The 19,229-nt window shown below is 32.4% G+C and overlaps 1 protein-coding gene and 1 non-coding gene across 2 annotated transcripts; both read left to right on the forward strand.

Annotated features, from left to right (window-relative positions):
• The first annotated feature begins 588 nt into the window (after positions 1-588).
• On the forward strand, positions 589-692 carry LOC130942791 (small nucleolar RNA R71). The gene has a single exon (XR_009071342.1). It is a non-coding gene; the product is annotated as a small nucleolar RNA R71 (small nucleolar RNA).
• A 14,175-nt stretch (positions 693-14,867) lies between these two features.
• On the forward strand, positions 14,868-17,743 carry LOC130939659 (uncharacterized mitochondrial protein AtMg00810-like). The gene is made up of 3 exons (XM_057867748.1): positions 14,868-15,210; positions 15,680-15,952; positions 17,568-17,743. The coding sequence occupies exons 1-3, from the start codon at positions 14,868-14,870 to the stop codon at positions 17,741-17,743; spliced, it is 792 nt and encodes a 263-aa protein (XP_057723731.1).
• The last annotated feature ends 1,486 nt before the right edge of the window (positions 17,744-19,229 follow it).

Here is a 19,229-nt window from a genome sequence, read left to right on the forward strand (position 1 = left end):
ACTAAATTTGCTAAGTTAGAGGTACTCTGTTCATAATTCTCTGCTTGTTGCTGAGAAGATGATGGATAAGGCTTGATATTGCTGAGCCTATTTCTTCCACCATTATTAAAGCCTTGTTGAGGCTTTTGTTGATCCTTCCATGAGAAATTTGGATGATTTTTCCATGATGAATTATAAGTGTTTCCATAAGGTTCACCCATATAATTTACCTCTGCTATTGCAGGGTTCTCAGGATCATAAGCTTCTTCTTCAGAAGATGCCTCTTTAGTACTATTGGATTCATTTTGCCATTCATTCAGACTTTGAGAAATCATGTTAACTTGCTGAGTCAACATTTTGTTCTGAGCCAAAATGGCATTCAGAGCATCAATTTCAAGAACTCCCTTTCTTTGAGGCGTCCCATTATTCATGGAATTCCTCTCAGAAGTGTACATGAACTGGTTATTTGCAACCATGTCAATAAGTTCTTGAGCCTCTGCAGGTATTTTTCTTAGGTGAATGGATCCACCTGCAGAATGGTCCAGTGACATCTTAGAGAACTCAGATAGACCATAATAGAATATATCTATCATGGTCTATTTTGAAAACATGTCAGAAGGACATCTTTTGGTCATCTGCTTGTATCTCTCCCAAGCTTCATAAAGGGATTCACCATCTTTTTGTTTGAAGGTCTGAACATCCACTCTAAGCTTGCTCAGCTTTTGAGGAGGAAAGAATTTAGCCAAGAAGGCCGTGACCAGCTTATCCCAGGAGTCCAGGCTATCTTTAGGTTGAGAGTCCAACCATGCTCTAGCTCTGTCTCTTACAGCAAAAGAAAAAAGCATGAGCCTGTAGACTTCAGAATCTACTCCATTAGTCTTAACAGTCTCACAGATTTGCAAGAACTCAGTTAAGAACTGGTAGGGATCTTCTGATGGAAGTCCATGAAACTTGCAGTTCTGTTGCATTAGAGCAACTAATTGAGGTTTCAGCTCAAAATTGTTTGCTCCAATGGTAGGAATTGAGATGCTTCTTTCATCAAACTTGGAAGTAGGTGCAGTATAATCACCAAGCATCCTTCTTGCATTATTGTTGTTGGGTTCGGTTGCCATCTCCTTTTCTTGTTCGAAAATTTCAGCAAGGTTGTCTCTGGATTGTTGTAATTTAGCTTCTCTTAGTTTCCTCTTCAGAGTCCTTTCAGGTTCTGGATCAGCTTCAACAAGAATGCCTTTTTCCTTGTTCCTGCTCATATGAAAGAGAAGAGAATAGAAAAAGAAGAGGAATCCTCTATGTCACAGTAAAGAGGTTCCTTATTGTTAGTAGAAGAAGAAAGAGAATAAAGAAAGGAGAATCCAAACACAAAGGTGAGGATAGGGGCAGTGATTTGAGATGAAGAGAAGTGTTAGTGAATGAATAAATAAATAGAATAAGATGAGAGACAGAAGTTTTCGAAAATAATTTTGAAAAGGAGTTAATGATTTTCAAAAATTAAGATAAGAAATAAAATTAAAATTAAAATTTAAAACAATTTATTAATTAAAAAGAGAATTTTTGAAAAAGAGGGAGGTATTTTCGAAAATTAGAGAAAGAAAAGTTGTTAGGTGGTTTTGAAAAAGATAAAAAATAAACAAAAAGTCAAATAGTTAGTTGAAAAAGATTTGAAAATCAAATTTGAAAAGATAAGAAGATAAGAAGATAAGAAGTTAGAAAAGATATTTTAAAATCAAATTTTTGAAAAAAGATAAAATTTTGAAAAAAGATATGATATAAAAGATAAAATGAAAAGATATGATTAAAAAGATATGGTTAGAAAAGATTTAATTTTTAAAATTAAAATTAATTACTTAACTAACAAGAAACTAAAAGATAAGATTCTAGAATTTAAAGATTGAACCTTTCTTAACAAGAAAGTAACAAACTTCAAATTTTTGAACTAATCACATTACTTGTTAGTTAAGTTTCAAAAATTTTGAAATAAAATTAAGAAAAGATTTTGAAAATAATTTTTAAAATTTTCGAAAATCATGAAAGAAAAATGAAAAAAGATTTGAATTTTGAAAAAGTTTTTAAAAAGATAAGATTTTTAAAATTTGAAAATTTGACTTGACTTATAAGAACTAACTAATTTTAAAATTTTTTTGACTAAGTCAACCCAAATTTTTGAAATTTTGAGAGAAAAAAGGAAAAGATATTTTTTTATTTTTGAATTTTTAATGATGAGAGAAAAAAACACAATATGACCCAAAACATGAAAATTTTGGATCAAAACCAATGATGTATGCAAGAACACTATGAATGTCAAGATGAACACCAAGAACACTTTGAAGATCATGATGAACATCAGGAACATATTTTTGAAAAATTTTTGATGCAAAGAAAACATGCAAGACACCAAACTTAGAAATCTTTAATGCTTAGACAATATGATTGCAAAGATGCACATGAAAAACAATAAAAGACACAAAACAAGAAAACATCAAGATCAAACAAGAAGACTTACCAAGAACAATTGAAGATCATGAAGAACACAATGAATGCATGAATTTTCGAAAATTGCAAGAACAAAATGAATATGCAATTGACACCAAACTTAAAACATGACACAAGACTCAAACAAAAAACATAAAAATATTTTTTATTTTTATAATTTTATTATTTGTTTGGATTTTATTTTATTTTTTTTGAAAACATATAGGAAAAAGGAAGTAATGAATTCAAAGTCCTCAATCAAAATTCCAGGAATCATACCAGGTTAGTCTAAAGCTTGATGGCCAGCCAAGCTTCAGCATACCATTTTGAAACTCTAGAATTCATTCTTAAAAACTCTGAAGAATTTTTCGAAAATAGAGGGAGAATTTTGAAAAATATTTTTGAAAACTTTTTGAAAAGAAAATAAAAAAAGAAAATTACCTAATTTGAGCAACAAGATGAACCGTCAGTTGTCCAAACTCGAACAATCCCCGGCAACGGCGCCAAAAACTTGGTAGCGCTCTCAAACGTGAATCACACTTAGTCACAACTCCGCACAACTAACCAGCAAGTGCACTGGGTCGTCCAAGTAATACCTTACGTGAGTAAGGGTCGATCCCACGGAGATTGTTGGTATGAAGCAAGCTATGGTCATCTTGTAAATCTTAATTAGGCGGATAGTAAATGTTATGGAGATTTCGAATAATAAATAAAGCAGAAAATAAAGATAGAGTTACTCATGTAATTCAATGGTGGGAATTTCAGATAAGTGTATGGAGATGCTTGTCCCTGTTGGATCTCTGCTTTCCTATTGCTTTCCTTCAATCATTCTTATTCCTTTCCATGGCAAGCTGTATGTAGGGCATCACCGTTATCAATGGCTACATCCCATCCTCTCAGTGAAAAAGGTCCAAATGCTCTGTCACGGCACAGCTAATCATCTGTCGGTTCTCGATCATGTTGGAATAGAATCCCTTGATTCTTTTGCGTTTGTCATCACGCCCAACAATCGCGAGTTTGAAGCTCGTCACAGTCATTCAATCCCTGAATCCTACTTGAAATACCACAGACAAGGTTTCTCCTTATGAAAGTAATAAAAGTCCAGAAATGTGAATTTAACATAAAAATTAATAAAAACATCCCTAAAAGTAGCTAGATCCTACTAAAAACTACCTAAAAACAATGCCAAAAAGCGTATAAATTATTCGCTCATCATGTACCTTGGTGGATATGGTTAATTCAATGTTACTAAATGCAAAATTGCCTTACAATTTGTGGGGTGAAGCATTATTGACATCATGTCATATTCATAATATGATATCATCAAGACATAGAAAGGTTTCTCCTTATGAAATTTGAAAAGGAAGAAAACCTAATTTAAATTATCTTAAAGTGTGGGGGTGTTTAGCCTTTTATCGAGTTCCTGATCAAAAGAGAACTAAATTGGGGCCAAGAGCCATAAAAGGCACTTTTATAGGATATGCTCAAAATTCTAAAGTATATAGAATATTAGACTTAGTATTTAATATAGTTGTTGAATCAAGAGAAGTAGAATTTATTGAAAATAAATTTATCAATAATTCAACTTCTAATTCAGAGTATCCCCAAAATGATACTAATATTTCACAAGAAATAAATAATTAAAATAATAAACTTCTAAGCGACAAAAAGTTGATTGAACCAAGGAAGAGCTTGAGAGTAAGAAAAGAAAAGAACTTGGGTCCAGATTTTATTTCTTCTCAGGCTATCACCTTTTTGGTAGAAGGAATTAGAAATTCTGTAACAAACAATATTTCTATTGTTATGAACATAGAGGGTGATCCTCAAACATTCAAAGAGACTATGGCTTCAAGGGATTCTGCTTTTTGGAAAAAAACAATAAATGATGAAATAGACTCAATATTATCTAACAATACTTCGGTCTTGGTTGATTTTCCTCCAGGATCAAAGCCTATAGGATGTAAGTGGGTATTTAGAAGAAAGTATAATACTGATGGTTCATTACAAACCTTTAAAGCAATGTTAGTGGCCAAGGGGTTTAGACAATAAGAATGTTTAGACTATTTTGATACCTACGCACCTGTGGCAAGAATGACTTCTATTAGGGCTCTTATAGAATTAGCATCCATACATAAGCTTCATATACATCAAACGGATGTTAAAACGGCTTTTCTAAATAGAGATCTTAATGAAGAAATTTATATGGAGCAACCGGAAGGGTATGTGCTACCCGAAAATGAAAAGAAAGTTTGCAAATTAATTAAGTCTTTGTATGGGATAAAACAAGTGCCTAAACAATGGCATGAGAAGTTTGATTCAGTGGTGTTATCAAATGGCTTCTCACATAATAGTGCGGATAAATGTATTTACTCAAAATTTACTAAAGATTATTGAGTAATCATTTGTTTATATGTTGATGATATGTTAATCATCGGAACAAATTTAGAAGGAATTCGTATAACGAAGGAGTATCTAACTTCTAAATTCAAGATGAAGGATTTGAATGAAGTTGATACAATATTAGGCATAAAGGTGCATAAGAATGAAGTTGGCTTTACTTTAAGTCAATCTCATTATATCAAAAAGGTATTGGAAAAGTTTGATCATCTCACAATTAAAGAATCAAATACGCCGTATGATCCTAATCTTAAATTAGAAGGAAACATGGGAAGACCTGTAGCACAATTAGAATATGCTAGTGCTATGGGAAGTTTAATGTATGCAATATATTGTACTAGACCTAATATAGCACTTGCTGTATGCAAATTATCAAGGTTTACAGAAAAGCCTAGCAATCAACATTGGAAAGCTATAACAAGAGTTCTTGGTTATCTCAAGAAAACCATAAACTTGGGATTATATTATAGTGATTATCCCACAGTTTTAGAAGGTTATTCCGACGCAAGTTGGATTACAAATCTTAGTGACAACAAATCCACTTCAGGATAGATTTTCACCATAGGTGGTGGAGCAATAAGTTGGGCCTCAAAGAAATAAACATGTATTACACATTCTACTATGGAGGCTGAGTTTATAGCTTTATCAGCCGCGGGTAAAGAAGCGGAATGGTTAAGAAATTTGTTATATGATATAAAGCTGTGGCCACAGTAGACGACAACCATTTCAATCTTCTGTGATAGTGAATCAACCATGTCTCGAGCATATAATAAGGTTTATAATGGAAAGCCTAGACATATAAGTTTGAGACATGAATTTGTGAGGCAACTAATAGAAGATGGTGTAATTACCATCACTTATGTAAGATCTCAAGAAAATCAAAGAAATTACTGTTAAAATGGGATTAAAACCTATTTTTGCTAAATGATGGGAACCTAACCTTATTCTAGTAGACCACTAGTTTCAAGGTTTAATGGGTAATAACAAGTTATTTAGCAATTGGAGCACTAAGGTATAGGATTTAGTGCTATTTATAATAAATTGGGAGGGTGAGTTTAAACTCTTAATGGAATGATAATATTATCTATCAAAAGATTCCACCTATATGAATATAAGAGTGGTGCCGCTCTAATCAAGAATTTTAGAGGTTTTATTCTCATAAATATTCATGAAACCAGGATGAGCACAAGGCCATATAAGTGCTTAAAATTGTAAACTCTTGAACTTGGAGGGTATAAGTAATGTGTGTGATTTTTGGTACTAGCATATGGAGTATAGGTTTAATCGATTAGACACCTATTACTTCGTTAGAATTTTAAAATTTACACTAAAAAAATGTTTAATCTTAGTGACACATTCTTTATGCATATACTTGTACGACATTTAAATTTTGTAAATAGTGGGGGATTGAAGGGTATTTACAAATTTGATTAATTAGTATTATTAATATTATTGATATTATTATTAATATTAATAAACGGTTACTAACCGTTTAGTACCATTTGGTTGAAGGGATACAATCTTTTAAGGATTGTGTATGTTCAAAACATTGTGTCTATTGGCTAAAGGAACACAACTCTTTAAGAATTGTGTACGTTCAAAATATTGTATCTATTGGCAATAGAAAAGACACAACCATTTGTATATGTAACTAATCATAATTGCTATGTGCAATATGTATAAATAAGTCCTTGTCCATTATTTCAGAAATACAAGTACTAAGTGTACATTTTAATCAACTATTAAGAAATTTTCTTTGTTCAAGAGAGTTGAGAATTTCTTACTATTATTAATTAAGAAATTTTTAGGTTTCATTATATCTTGGGAGAGTATTGTCATCAACCCTATAGCAACTAAGTATAGGGACAAATATCTCTCTAAAGAAAGCGATCTAATCGTGTCTTGAAACCACTACACAAATATAATATTTTGTTATCTTCTCATACTAATATACCCAACAGTGGCTTCTTTCAAAACTTGAATGCTTGATTCCTTCTGCATCTATTAGACATGTTTTATCCCTTGGCGATCATATTTCAGCCATTACTGATAGTCTCACTAAAGAATACGCCATGTTCATCTCCATTGTCATGATTGAGTCCAATCCTTTATTCTTGACAGAGGTTAAGGCTCTTCTTCTTACTCATGAGGATATGTACACGGAAATATTTTCGGTCTATAGTCATGATTTTTTTGGTCACGTTAAAAAACTATAATCATAGAGAGTTTATGGTTACAATATTTTACCGTGACAAAAAAAGTTATGATCACGTTTTTTTTAAAAAGGGTGACCATAGAATATCTATAGTCACAGTTTAAAAAAAAAGAGCAATCTAGTCTATGGTCATGGTTTTAAGGAGCGATCTAAAAGAGTTTATCTTCACGATTTTTAGAGATGACAAAATAAAAAGTCTATAATCACGGTTTTTCAGAAAAGATTGACTTAGAGGGATCTATGATCACGATTTTGGGGGATAACCTAAACATGTCTATAGTCACGGTTTTGGGAGGTGACCTAAAATGGTCTATGGTCACGATTTTTTAAAAAAGGGTGATCTAAAAAGTTCTATGGTCACGATTTTGAGGGGTGACCTAAAAGGATCTATGGTCACGGTTTTGGAGGTGACCTAAAATGGTCTATACTCACGGTTTTGGGAGGTAACCTAAACATGTCTATGGTCACAGTTTTGGGGATGACTTAAAATGGTTTATGGTCACAGTATTTTAAAAAAAGGTGACCTAAAAGGGTCTATGGTCACGATTTTGAGGGTGACCTAAAAAGGTTTATGGTCATAGTTTTGGAGATGATCTAAAAGAGTCTATAGTCACGGTTTTGAGAGGTGACCTAAAAGTATCTATGGTCACAGTTTTGAGGGTGGCCTAAAAGGATCTATGGTCACGGTTTTTTAAAAGGGTGGCCTAAAAGGGTCTATGATCACGGGTTTGGGGGGTGACCTAAAAGGGTCTATGGTTACGATTTTCGAGAGTGACCTAAAGGTATCTATGGTCACGATTTTGGGGGTGACCTAAAAGGATTTATGGTCATAATTTTTCAAAAGGATGACCTAAAAGAGTCTATGGTCACGGTTTTAGGGGTGACTTAAAGGGGTCTATGGTCACGATTTTGGAGGGTGACCTAAAAGAGTCTATGGGCACAGTTTTGGAGGATGACCTAAAAGTATTTATGGTCACGGTTTTGAAGAGTGACCTAAAAGGTTCTATAGCCACCGTTTTACAAAAGAGTGACCTAAAATAGTCTATGATCATAATTTTTGTGAGTGGCTTAAAAAGGTCTATAGTCATAATTTTGAATATTTCATATAATTAAAATTAACATTTTTAATAATTGAAAACTAACGAGAATTTTATGTAATTTACTTTAAATATTGAAATTTTAAATTTAATTTTATAAATAAAAAATTAAGTAGAATACTATTAATATTAAATTAAAAAATATTTAAAACTTAAAACTAATTAATAAGTTGACAAATAAATATTATATTTTAAAATAATTTAAATAAATCATTATTGATTTTCAATTACTATTCTACCTTCTAATTTTATTAAAATTTTTATATTATCCTAATCCTAACTCTAACCATAATTACTATTTAAGTATATTTTTGTAACTAAATCAAGTTATGATCATTTGACTTTAAATTAATTAAAGTTTTTATATATTTTTTTATAATTTTGGATATTTCATATATTTAAAATTTAAAAATTTTAATAATTGAAAACTAATAAAAATTTTATATGATTTAATGTAAATATTAAAATTTTAAATTTAATTTTATAAATAAAAAAATTAAATAAAATATTTTTAATTTTAAATTAAAAAATTATTTAAAATTTAAAATTAATTAATAAGTTGACAAATAAATATTATATTTTTAAAATAATTTAAATAAATGATTGTTAATTTTTAATTACTATTCTACCTTCTAATTTTATTTAAATTCTTATACTATCCTAATCCAAACTTTAATCCTAATTTCCAAACTCTAACCCTAATTTTATTTAAATTACACTATCCTAATTAACCCAAAAATCCCTAAATTAAAATACTAACCCTAATTATAATTTCACTTTTTAACACACACCCACCTAAACCTAGCCCCCTCCCCAAATACAACCTAGCAGCAGCAAAAAAAAAAAAAAAAAAAAAGAAAGAAAGAAATGGGAGAAGGGAGATAGCTCGGGAACGAAGAAGAGAAGAGACCGCACTGCATCATGCTGCTTCGCCGCCGCCGCATCCTGCTGCCGTCACCATCCATGTCGCACGCGAGAGAGCTTTTGAGCTCGAGGGTGAAAGACGCACGTGAGAGAGGGAGGAGCTGCATTGCTACCGCTGTCTAGCCCGCCTCGCCATTGTCGCCATTGTCGTTATTGCCTCAAGCTCGTCGCCGTTGCTTCAAGCTCGTCGTCCTTTGTCACTGTCGCAAGCTTTGTCGCGCTTTGTCACCGTCGTAAGCTCATCTTCTTGCTTCGGCCATCAACGCCTCCTTCGCCATTAGTTGGTCTCTGGGCAGGTGAGTTTCAGCTTTGACCCTGTTATTTCTCTTTCAATTTCATTGCTATAAATCATTAGTAAATCTTGAATTTGTTGTTGAAAGTTGAGTTTGTTGCTGAAATTATGATTTAGCTAATTTTGTTTTACTGAATACTAGGGATTTAAAAATTATCATAGTTGAATTTGTTGTTGCAAATTATGATTTGAGATGAATTTGTTGTCGTATGTTGAATTGTTGTTGAACATATCACTGAGCTTTAGTTTTTTGTTGCTGGATAACGCTATTGAATATTGAGTTTAATTTTGTTGCTGGATAATATCGTTGAGTTGAGCTGAATTAGAGTTGAGCTGAATTTTATGAATGGTTTGCTAAAGTAAATGATTTTGATAATGCATTTTAAATCTTGAAGGCTTATATCCATTTTCTACTCCCTATTTCTGTCCTGTTGAACAGAGTCTCGTAGACATTGAAAATGTCATATTGAGACAATTTGATGATAAAGATCTGATAGTTGTTCTAGCTGCTTTATCGGTTGATCGCCTAAAAAATGTAATAGGCTCTTCTAAGCTATTTGATGCACTATAGAATGTGTTGAGGAAACGTAGTATCCAGCTGTTGCAGGTAATGTATTGCATATTTGACACAACTTAGTAAAATATAGTATTTAGATTTACTTTATTTGATATACTAACTGCTATAAACTTGTTGGTTGTGATTATATAAGAGACAGTAACTAGTTCTATATACATATGCAGAACACAATTGATAGATAGTGAGTATACATATTTTCATCCAGTCAGATGTTTGGCAAAATAATCTATTTCTAAATTTATTCTTGTCAGTAATATCTATTAAATGGCGGAGTCGTTTAAAACTTTAAATGAAAAAATCTAAGTCTACTTTCTTTAGCAATTGGTAATTGTTTTTTTCTCAAAATAATGCAACCAATTTTTACTTTAGATACAACTTTTAATCTATACATATTTATAGTTTAACCTTTTTTGGATTGTATACTTAATTATCATACAAAAATCATGACTTAAATCAAAATTGAAATTAAAGAGAGATAATTTAAAAGAATATTAAAAACCTTTATTGTATTAATTATATATAATAATGAGTAGTAATTCAAAATAAGCTCAAATTTATGTGGATATCATTAACTATGCTTTTAAGTATATAGTTCAAAATAATAGAATATATATAAAATTTCATATTTTAATAAATTATTAAATGAGATAAAAGCCATCATAACGGTCGCATGACTTCCTCTCTCACTAATAGTATAGGCAATAACTCTCTCCTATGAACCTTTATAGCTAGCTAAGTAGCTATCCCGACGGCTTCTTACTATCAAATTAAAAACTATCTATGCTTTACTCTTTATCCTTTCATCCAATTGATGAATCACTTTCTCTCAATCACCCAAGAACAAGTAAGTCTCAACGCTTTCTACTCACACCTCTAGAAATTCATAGAAAATTGGTCTTAACTACTCTCATTAATGCCATATTTGCATAGGTGAACGATTCACACCTAATTATTCTCCATCATAATCAAAATATACAAATTAGGAATATCCCAAGAGCTAGTTCCCCCCTTTAACAACTATGGTATTGTTTTGCGTTGTTAGTTCCATTACATTATTGTTCTTTATTTTTCTTTCTTTTTTTAATTTCAATTTCTTTTTCGTTATTTTCTAAGACAACACAAAAAAGTAGAAGAAAGTACAGTCAAGTTTTGGTGTCATTGTACTTTGTTTATTATATCATGGAAAAATTTGTTTTGATGGTTTCACTCGGTTTTGTTATTATATTATAAGGTAAAAGGAAGTGAACAACGGAGCCCTATCTTCTAGCTAGGGGTTTGTTCCTTTTGTTTCATTCATCTACCCAAAGAAAAAAAAAGTAAAAAGAGGTGAAGCTGTGATTTTTTAATTTCCCCACAAATTTTTTTTACACACAAATATTATGATGAATAGTTGATTTATAGAAATTATTTTAGGATAAATTTAATTAAAAAGATAAAACTTACATTAACTAAGATAATGATCAAAGAATAAATTTTTTACATTATTTGAGAGATAATCATTTTTAATTATATATATATATATTGATTGTACATACTAAATTATATGTTTTAAAATTTAATTTTAATTTACATTAATATGTAAAGAAAAATACAATAATTTTAAAACATGTAATCTAACACAAGTTATTCCTTTAAAAAATAATTGTTCTAATTTCAACTTCAATCATAATATTCTATCCTTAGCTAGCTTGAATCTCTACTCTCATGGATTCTACATTCAAAGGAGAAGACAGTGATGGTATTAGTAATGGCGCTGTAGTTTACACATATGACACTATAATAAACACCACAAACCCTTCAATGCATAAGCCATGTCCTCCTTTGACCGCCATAGACAGATTCTTATGTAATCAAAGGAGTCATTCTTCTCCACATCAGTATGAGAAAGCACGTATCAATGATATTATTGCAAACAACTACGAAGGATTTATGTGGCCAAATTACAATCAAGAATCAAGTTTTGATGATGAATTCTTTGCAAATAATGATGAAGAAACTTTGAAGTGGAGAAGCATATGCACCAAAACCCTACATTGTGCATGAAAGAAAACATGCAGATTTTGAATAAGAGTGCTAAAGAATCAAAGAGTACTAAAAGAGTGTCTTGTCTTGGGTGGATCTGTTCAGAGTAGTCAGTTTGGTTCGTATGGTATATATTTGGGCCTTATCCATTGTAAAAGCATGCCACACTATTAATCAATTTTTTTCTACAAGTTTAGGGTTCCATCTCTGTTTTGGTTATGCATAGTTTAATCCATGATTTTTTTTATTCATACAAACACTCAATACAAAGTTTTTATGGTATCTAAAGCCGCTCACTTGCGTGAATCAGGTTATCAGGTTATCAATACAAAGCTCAATACAAACCTTGAATAATTCTTTATTCTTTCTCTTTCTTTTTTTTTTTCTTTTTTTTTTCTTTTTCTTCTACCATGTCAATCACCTTATTAGATTCATCTACCATCAAACACTCATTTTCACCAATTTTTGATAAATTGGTGGATAATAATTTTAATACCTGGAGATATCAGGTTTTTTTCACAATTCAAAATTTCAGCCTTAAATATCATTTGCACCAATCCAAGGTTCCAATGCAATTTAAAGAAGATACTGCCAAGAAAATAAAGGTTGAAACTGCTAAATTCAAGAATTGGAGACTCGATGATCTCACACTGTCTACTTGGATTCTTACCTCAGTTACAACAACATTCAAAAATAGGACTGTTACAATTTTTATGAGGTAGGTATGGAATACACTTAGTGACTACTTTGGAGATTCATCAGCGACCAGAATACAAAGCTTGAAGGCACAACTAAAGTCTATAAAGAAAACTGGCACCATTCCTGAATATCTTAACAAAATTTAGCAATTAGTGGATTCTTTATATACTGTTGGGTACAAGATTCAAGAAGATAATCATATTTCAACTATTCTTAATGGTCTACTGGAAGAGTATACAGTTTTTAATACATCGATCATGTCTAAATTGTCCTCATACAAGGTTTCAGAGGTTGAACCGTGAATCTTCGATGATATGATTGAAAGGTATGAGAAACCTCAAGGAATCCTTTCTATGACTAATCTTGCTCAAGCTCAAACATCATATGATTGTCAACGAGATGGAGGCAGTAATTTTAGAAGAGGTCGTGGTGAAAGAAATTATCGTAGACGTGGCAGATTCAATTACTCTCCTCCCAGATCACAATGCCAACTATGTGGAAGGCAGGCCATGTTGTTCAAAATTGCTTTCATTGTTTTGATCCAAATTTTCAAAATGTGGATTTGACTTCTACACAGGCATCCCAACAAGTTCCTTACTCAACCATATACCCACCACCACCTACATCTTCCTTCCATCAATCCCGTGCTTACCTTTTAATACCGTCCACTACAAGTGCGTCATCCTGGTACCCCGATTTAGGAGCAAGTCACCATGTAATACCAGATTCGTCCAATCTACTTACTATGATTCTGATACTCTATATGTAGGTAATGGACAAGGTACTTCTATCTCTGCTTTAGGTTTTTCTTACTTGATAGATAAAAATAGCAAAATTCGTTTCTTATTGACTAGTTTATTACATGTACCTACTATAACACAAAATCTTCTTAGTGTTTTCAAGTTCGCAGCTGACCACGTCCTTTTTTAGTTTTGGCCTCATTTTTGTTTGGTGTGTGACCAGGATTTTCAGGAGCTACTTCTCTAAGGCATTGCTAAAAACGGAATCTATAGCTTTGATAATCTGCAAGTTCATAGATTAGATTTAAATTCTTGCAATATTACTAGAAATTCTTTGTGTAAATCTGACTCTAGTACACAGACTCAGTTGTATTCACCTACTGCATTTCTTGCTCAACACAATAATAATAAAATGGTTGAATTGTGGCATGAAAGACTTGAACATATTGCCATTCCTAATGTGCTTACTGTTTTAAAACAATGTTCTTTATCTACTCATTTTGATCTTCAATCTATGCATATATGTGAACATTGTAGCATGGCCAAGACGCATCAGATTTTCTTGCATAAGTCTACTACAACTTATAATGCTCCTTTAGAATTGGTGTTTGCTGATATATGGGGTCCAACCCCAATAATATCTCGAAGTGGATATAAATACTATATAAACTTTGTTGATGCATATTCTAGGTTCACATGTATTTACTTTTTCACCAACAAGTCTCAGGCATTACTTGCTTTTCAAACCTTTAAAAATCAAACAAATTGCAAAATTAAAGCTCTTCAAATAGATTAAGGTAAAGAATTTTTATCAACAATTTTTCTTGCATTTCTTTCTAAACATGGTATGACACAGACTATCTTGTGCTTACACACATCAACAACAAGGAATTGTTGAACGAAAACACAGACATATTACGGAAGTAGGCTCTCCTTGCTAGCTACTGCATCTCTGCCTCTAAAATTCTAGGAAGATGCATTTAGCACAGCTGTATTTATTATAAATAGAGTTCCTACTAAAGTTCTTCATAATATATCGCCCTATGAAGCATTATGCAGTAAACGTCCTGATTACTCTTTTTAAAATTTTTTGTTGTGGTTGTTATCCTTATTTGCGACCTTTTAACAAAATTAAATATGATTATAAGTCAAAATTATATCTTTTTCTGGGATATGATTCACAGTTTAAAGAATACATGTATGAATAAAGAAGGCAGGGTTTACATGTCTAAGCATGTTCAGTGTTTGATGAAAAATTATTTTCTTATTCACAATTGTTTGAAGGAAAGGTAAATTCTGGTATGGCTCCAACTAATTCTCCTGCTTCTGACCCTCCTGTCTTTACTTTTGATGTTCCCACTATTGTGAATAATTCTATTCATATTTTTATAATGATTCTCCTCTTGCTGCTCCTACACAAGATACTAATTCATCTTTAGATATTCTTATTTTTGGAATGGTCAACAATGCTTTGCCTACTAATTCTCCACCTACTACTAATACTCCATTTCCTATTTCTAGTATTGAGATTTCCTTGTCCTTTGATTCTGCCACAAATACTACTGCTAATACTCATAATATGACTACTAGATCAAAATCAAAACTGCTTAACCCAACTGCTCTTACCACCAAAATTCAAACCAAACAAGACCTTGTTCATAATATCCCAAAAAATATTCATCAAGCTCTTCAGTGTCCTCACTGGAAACAAGTGATGGATACTGAATACAGAGCTTTACTAAGATGCCAAACATGGGACTTAGCTGTCCCTCCTCCCGATTCCACTATAGTTGGATCTCGTTGGATTTTTGCAATCAAAAGAGATCTCCCAGGGCAATATCCTTTGTTATAAAGCTCGTTTAGTATCCCAGGGGTACCATAAAAAAGAAGGCATTGATTATGGGCATGTTTTTAGTCCTGTAATTTGTCCTAGTACAATCAGAATAGTTATTAGCATTGCTTTGTCTCTTGGTTGGCAACTGAGACAGTTTGACTTTGATAATGCTTTCCTTAATGGAAAGCTAGAAGAACAAATTTACATGTGTCAGCCTTAGGGTTACTCCAATGAAAATGCTAATCTTATGTGCAAACTGTACAAGGCCATTTATGGCCTCAAACAGGCCCCACGATCCTGGTTCAATACTCTAAATCGTACTTTAACGGAGTTTGAGTTCAAGCACACCACATCTGATCACTCACTATTTGTTAAACAAAATAATAATTTTGTTATCTTTCTCCTTGTTTATGTTGATGACATTATTGTAACAGGCAGTAATAGTATTGAAATTGACATAAATAGTCTTAATAATATTTTTTCTCTGAAAGATTTGGGTCATTTTCACTATTTTTCGGGGCTTGAAGCTCATTATATTTCTAATACATGTCTATTGTTAAATCAACATAAATATGCTGCTGATGTTTTAAATCGTGCTAACATGTTTGATTGTCATCCTATGCCTACACCCATGGTATCTGATTTGAAATTGAGTGCTTATGAGTCTGACCATTTTGAAAACCCAAAACTGTATAGGTCTATTGTAGGTGCACTTCAATAGCTTACAATAACTAGACCTAATCTAGCATATTCTGTGAATAAGGTATCCCAATTCATGCATGATCCAAGATTGTAGCACTAGAAGGCAATCAAATAGATACTCAGATACTTGAAGGGAACCTTAGATCATGGAGTTGTTTTTCATAAGAGCTCTTGGTGCGGTATTTTACAACCCACAAACTAACCGGCAAGTGCACCGGGTCGTACCAAGTAATACCTTACGTGAGTAAGGGTCGATCCCACGAGAATTGATGGATTAAGCAACAATAGCGTTTGATATGATTAGTTAGACAAGTAAAAAATAGTGTTGGGAGTTCAAAGAGCATTAAAAAGTAAATTAAGAATTTCATAAAGGCGGATAAATAAGTTGGGAATAAAATATTGAGAAAGCAGTTAAGGTTTCAGAGTTATCTATTTTCCGGATTAACTTTTATTACTAATTAATTTAATCATGCAAGATTTGATTTCATGGCAAACTATATGTGACTAGACCCTAATTTCTTAGACCTTCCTAGTCTCCTCTAAAATTCATTAACTGCCAATTTCTTGGTCAATTAATTCCAATTAGAGGGTGATGATCAATTTCTAGTTTATATGCCAAAAGAATCCTAATTATCAAAAAATAAGGGGATTATATGTCACGTATCCTATTAAATACAAATAATTAGAAATTCAGTATAATATGTTTTCAAGCTGTTGTTCAAGTAAAGAGCTTTTCCAAGTTTTACAAGAACTCAATTAGAACATGGGTCATACTTCCGTTCCACCCATATTCATAAAATAAAGAAAGAAAATAATTATTGAAATATAAATCAAGACATGAATTAAATTAAAAAGATCAAATGAATCAATCCATGAAAATAGACAAAGCTCCTAACCTTAATAATGGAGGATTAGTTGCTCATGGTTCAGAGAGAAAATAAGGATTGTCAAAAAAGTAATGTGTCTAAATATACAGCGTTCCTATTTATAACTAATCCTAATCAATTTAAAATCTAATTATCTAAAAATAATATCTTTTCCTAAAAGATAATATTTGAATTTAAATTCGAATTAATTAACAGATCTTCAGTTGATGGGTGGGGACCACTTGATTTGTCCATTATGCAGCTTCTAATCTGTGTTTTTTGCGATGGAAACTGGGTCAAATCAGCCCAGAAATTGCTCCCAGCGTCTTTCTGTGTTTTTCTGCACGTGGCGCATGTCACGCGTACGCGTCAGTCACGCGGACGCGTCGCTGGTCTTCTTCGCGAGTCATGCGGACGCGTCGCTGACAAATCTTCAATTCACGCGTACGCGTCAGTCACGCGTACGCGTCACCATGGATACTTCCAGATCACGTGCACGCATCAGGCACGCGTGCGCGTCGCTCCTCGTAGCCATCTCCTTTGATTTTTGTGCTGCAGAAATTCTGTCAAATTCCGCCGAATGCTACCTAAAATAAATAAAATTGCCCAAAACTCAAAATAGTATCCATAGTGGCTAAAATATAATTAATTCTTAATTAAATTCAACAATTTAAGTACAAATTCACTAGGAAAAGATAGACAAGATGCTCACACATCAGCTCTAACTTTCGTTCATTGGCCTTTTCTGATGCAGATTGGGCAGGTGATATTGATGATAGGCGGTCCATCATCACATGCTACTGCATCTACCTTGGAGACAATCTTATTTCTTGGAAGAGTAATAAGCAATCCAAGGTTAGTAGAAGTAGCACTGAAGCAGAATACTGCTCGCTGGCTGCTGCTCAAAGTGAGCTTGTGTCGATTCAATAGCTACTAAAGGAACTACACATGGTTCAAACCATAGCCCCTACTATCTTTTGCGACAATTAGAGTGCTTGTCTCCCTGCTGCGAATCCTATTTTACACAGTAGATGTAAGCATCTTGAAATCGATTTGCATTGCATCAGAGATATGGTCAACAGCAAAAAACTTCATGTTGTTCACATACCCCCATTAGATCAAATAGTTGATGTTTTGACTAATCCTTTATCTTTACACTTATTCAACAAGTTCAAAGACAAACTTAAGGTGATTTCAAAACCCCACCTAAGTTTGCGGGGGTGTGTTAATGGCACAAACACAACTCAAACAAACACATATTCTATTCAATCCTATCTTAAGGTTAACTAGTCTAAGTGTCCAGAAACATTACATATTACATAAAGGAAGTCGAAACCATACCTTGGTCGATTCTAACGCGTCACAAAACACCAAAACGAACCCACCAAGCTCAATCCAAAAGTTCCCAACTCATACAAAAAACTCTAAGTGGCCAAAACAACTCCAACAAACAACATACCTCCATCTAACATTATACAACATATCACATAAAACCTAAGATTCACAAAAATAACTAAACACAAGGGTTTAGTAAAACCTTACCTTACCCAACGGTATTAGGGGAAGAATCCAACAATATTCCAATGTTAGATCACCTCTAAACAACCAAAATCACAAAATCTACTAAAAAACTATAACAAAAAATGCAAAAATGTTAGGAAAGGAAAATAGACCTTGAGTTTTGATTTCTTATCAACAATTTCTAGCTAGAAATAATAGGCTTAGAAAGAGCTTCGCGTGGCCGCAAACGACTCGTCAATCAAAGCTCCGTAACTCAAGATATGAGCCAAAAAAGAGGAAAATAAATAGTGTTCTTCCCTCTCTTCTCTTCTCTTCAATCTATCCGAGTTATCTCTCTTTCTTCCCATTAAAATGAGCTGAAAGCTCATTAATAGAGCACATATATGTTGGGCCTTGGGCCGGTCCAACCTGTTAGTATTTTTGGTCTGTTTGGCCCAACTTTGGGCCAAAATCTTTAAGATTAGAGTCCAGTTTTCAACCTCTAAATTATTTTTGTCCTTTCAAAATAATAAATTCAATTTTTCAAAATCTTATTTTTCTCAATACGCGGTACCGGACATACTAGAGCCGGTATTGTCGGCTTAAACATCGGTACGCATTTTTATAAAAATTTTTCGCAAAAGATATAGTTTCACATTTAGAAAAATTTATTGGATTCAAGTTTCACCTTTATATTTTAAAAAGAATATTTCTATATTCTTGAACCTATTCTGGGTAGTTAAAATTATTATTTTATTAAAAAGGTTTCCGGTTCTTACAAAGTGTATTTTGTAGCTTTGTTGAAAATCTTGGAAATGAGGTACATACTCATACATTAAATGTTTAAAGCATATGCATTGATACTCTTGTATATATTTTATTTTGAAAACAAAAAGAAAAAATAAAGAAAACAAGA

Source organism: Arachis stenosperma, chromosome 7 (genome assembly GCF_014773155.1).
Source record: "Arachis stenosperma cultivar V10309 chromosome 7, arast.V10309.gnm1.PFL2, whole genome shotgun sequence".
NCBI lineage: Eukaryota > Viridiplantae > Streptophyta > Magnoliopsida > Fabales > Fabaceae > Arachis > Arachis stenosperma.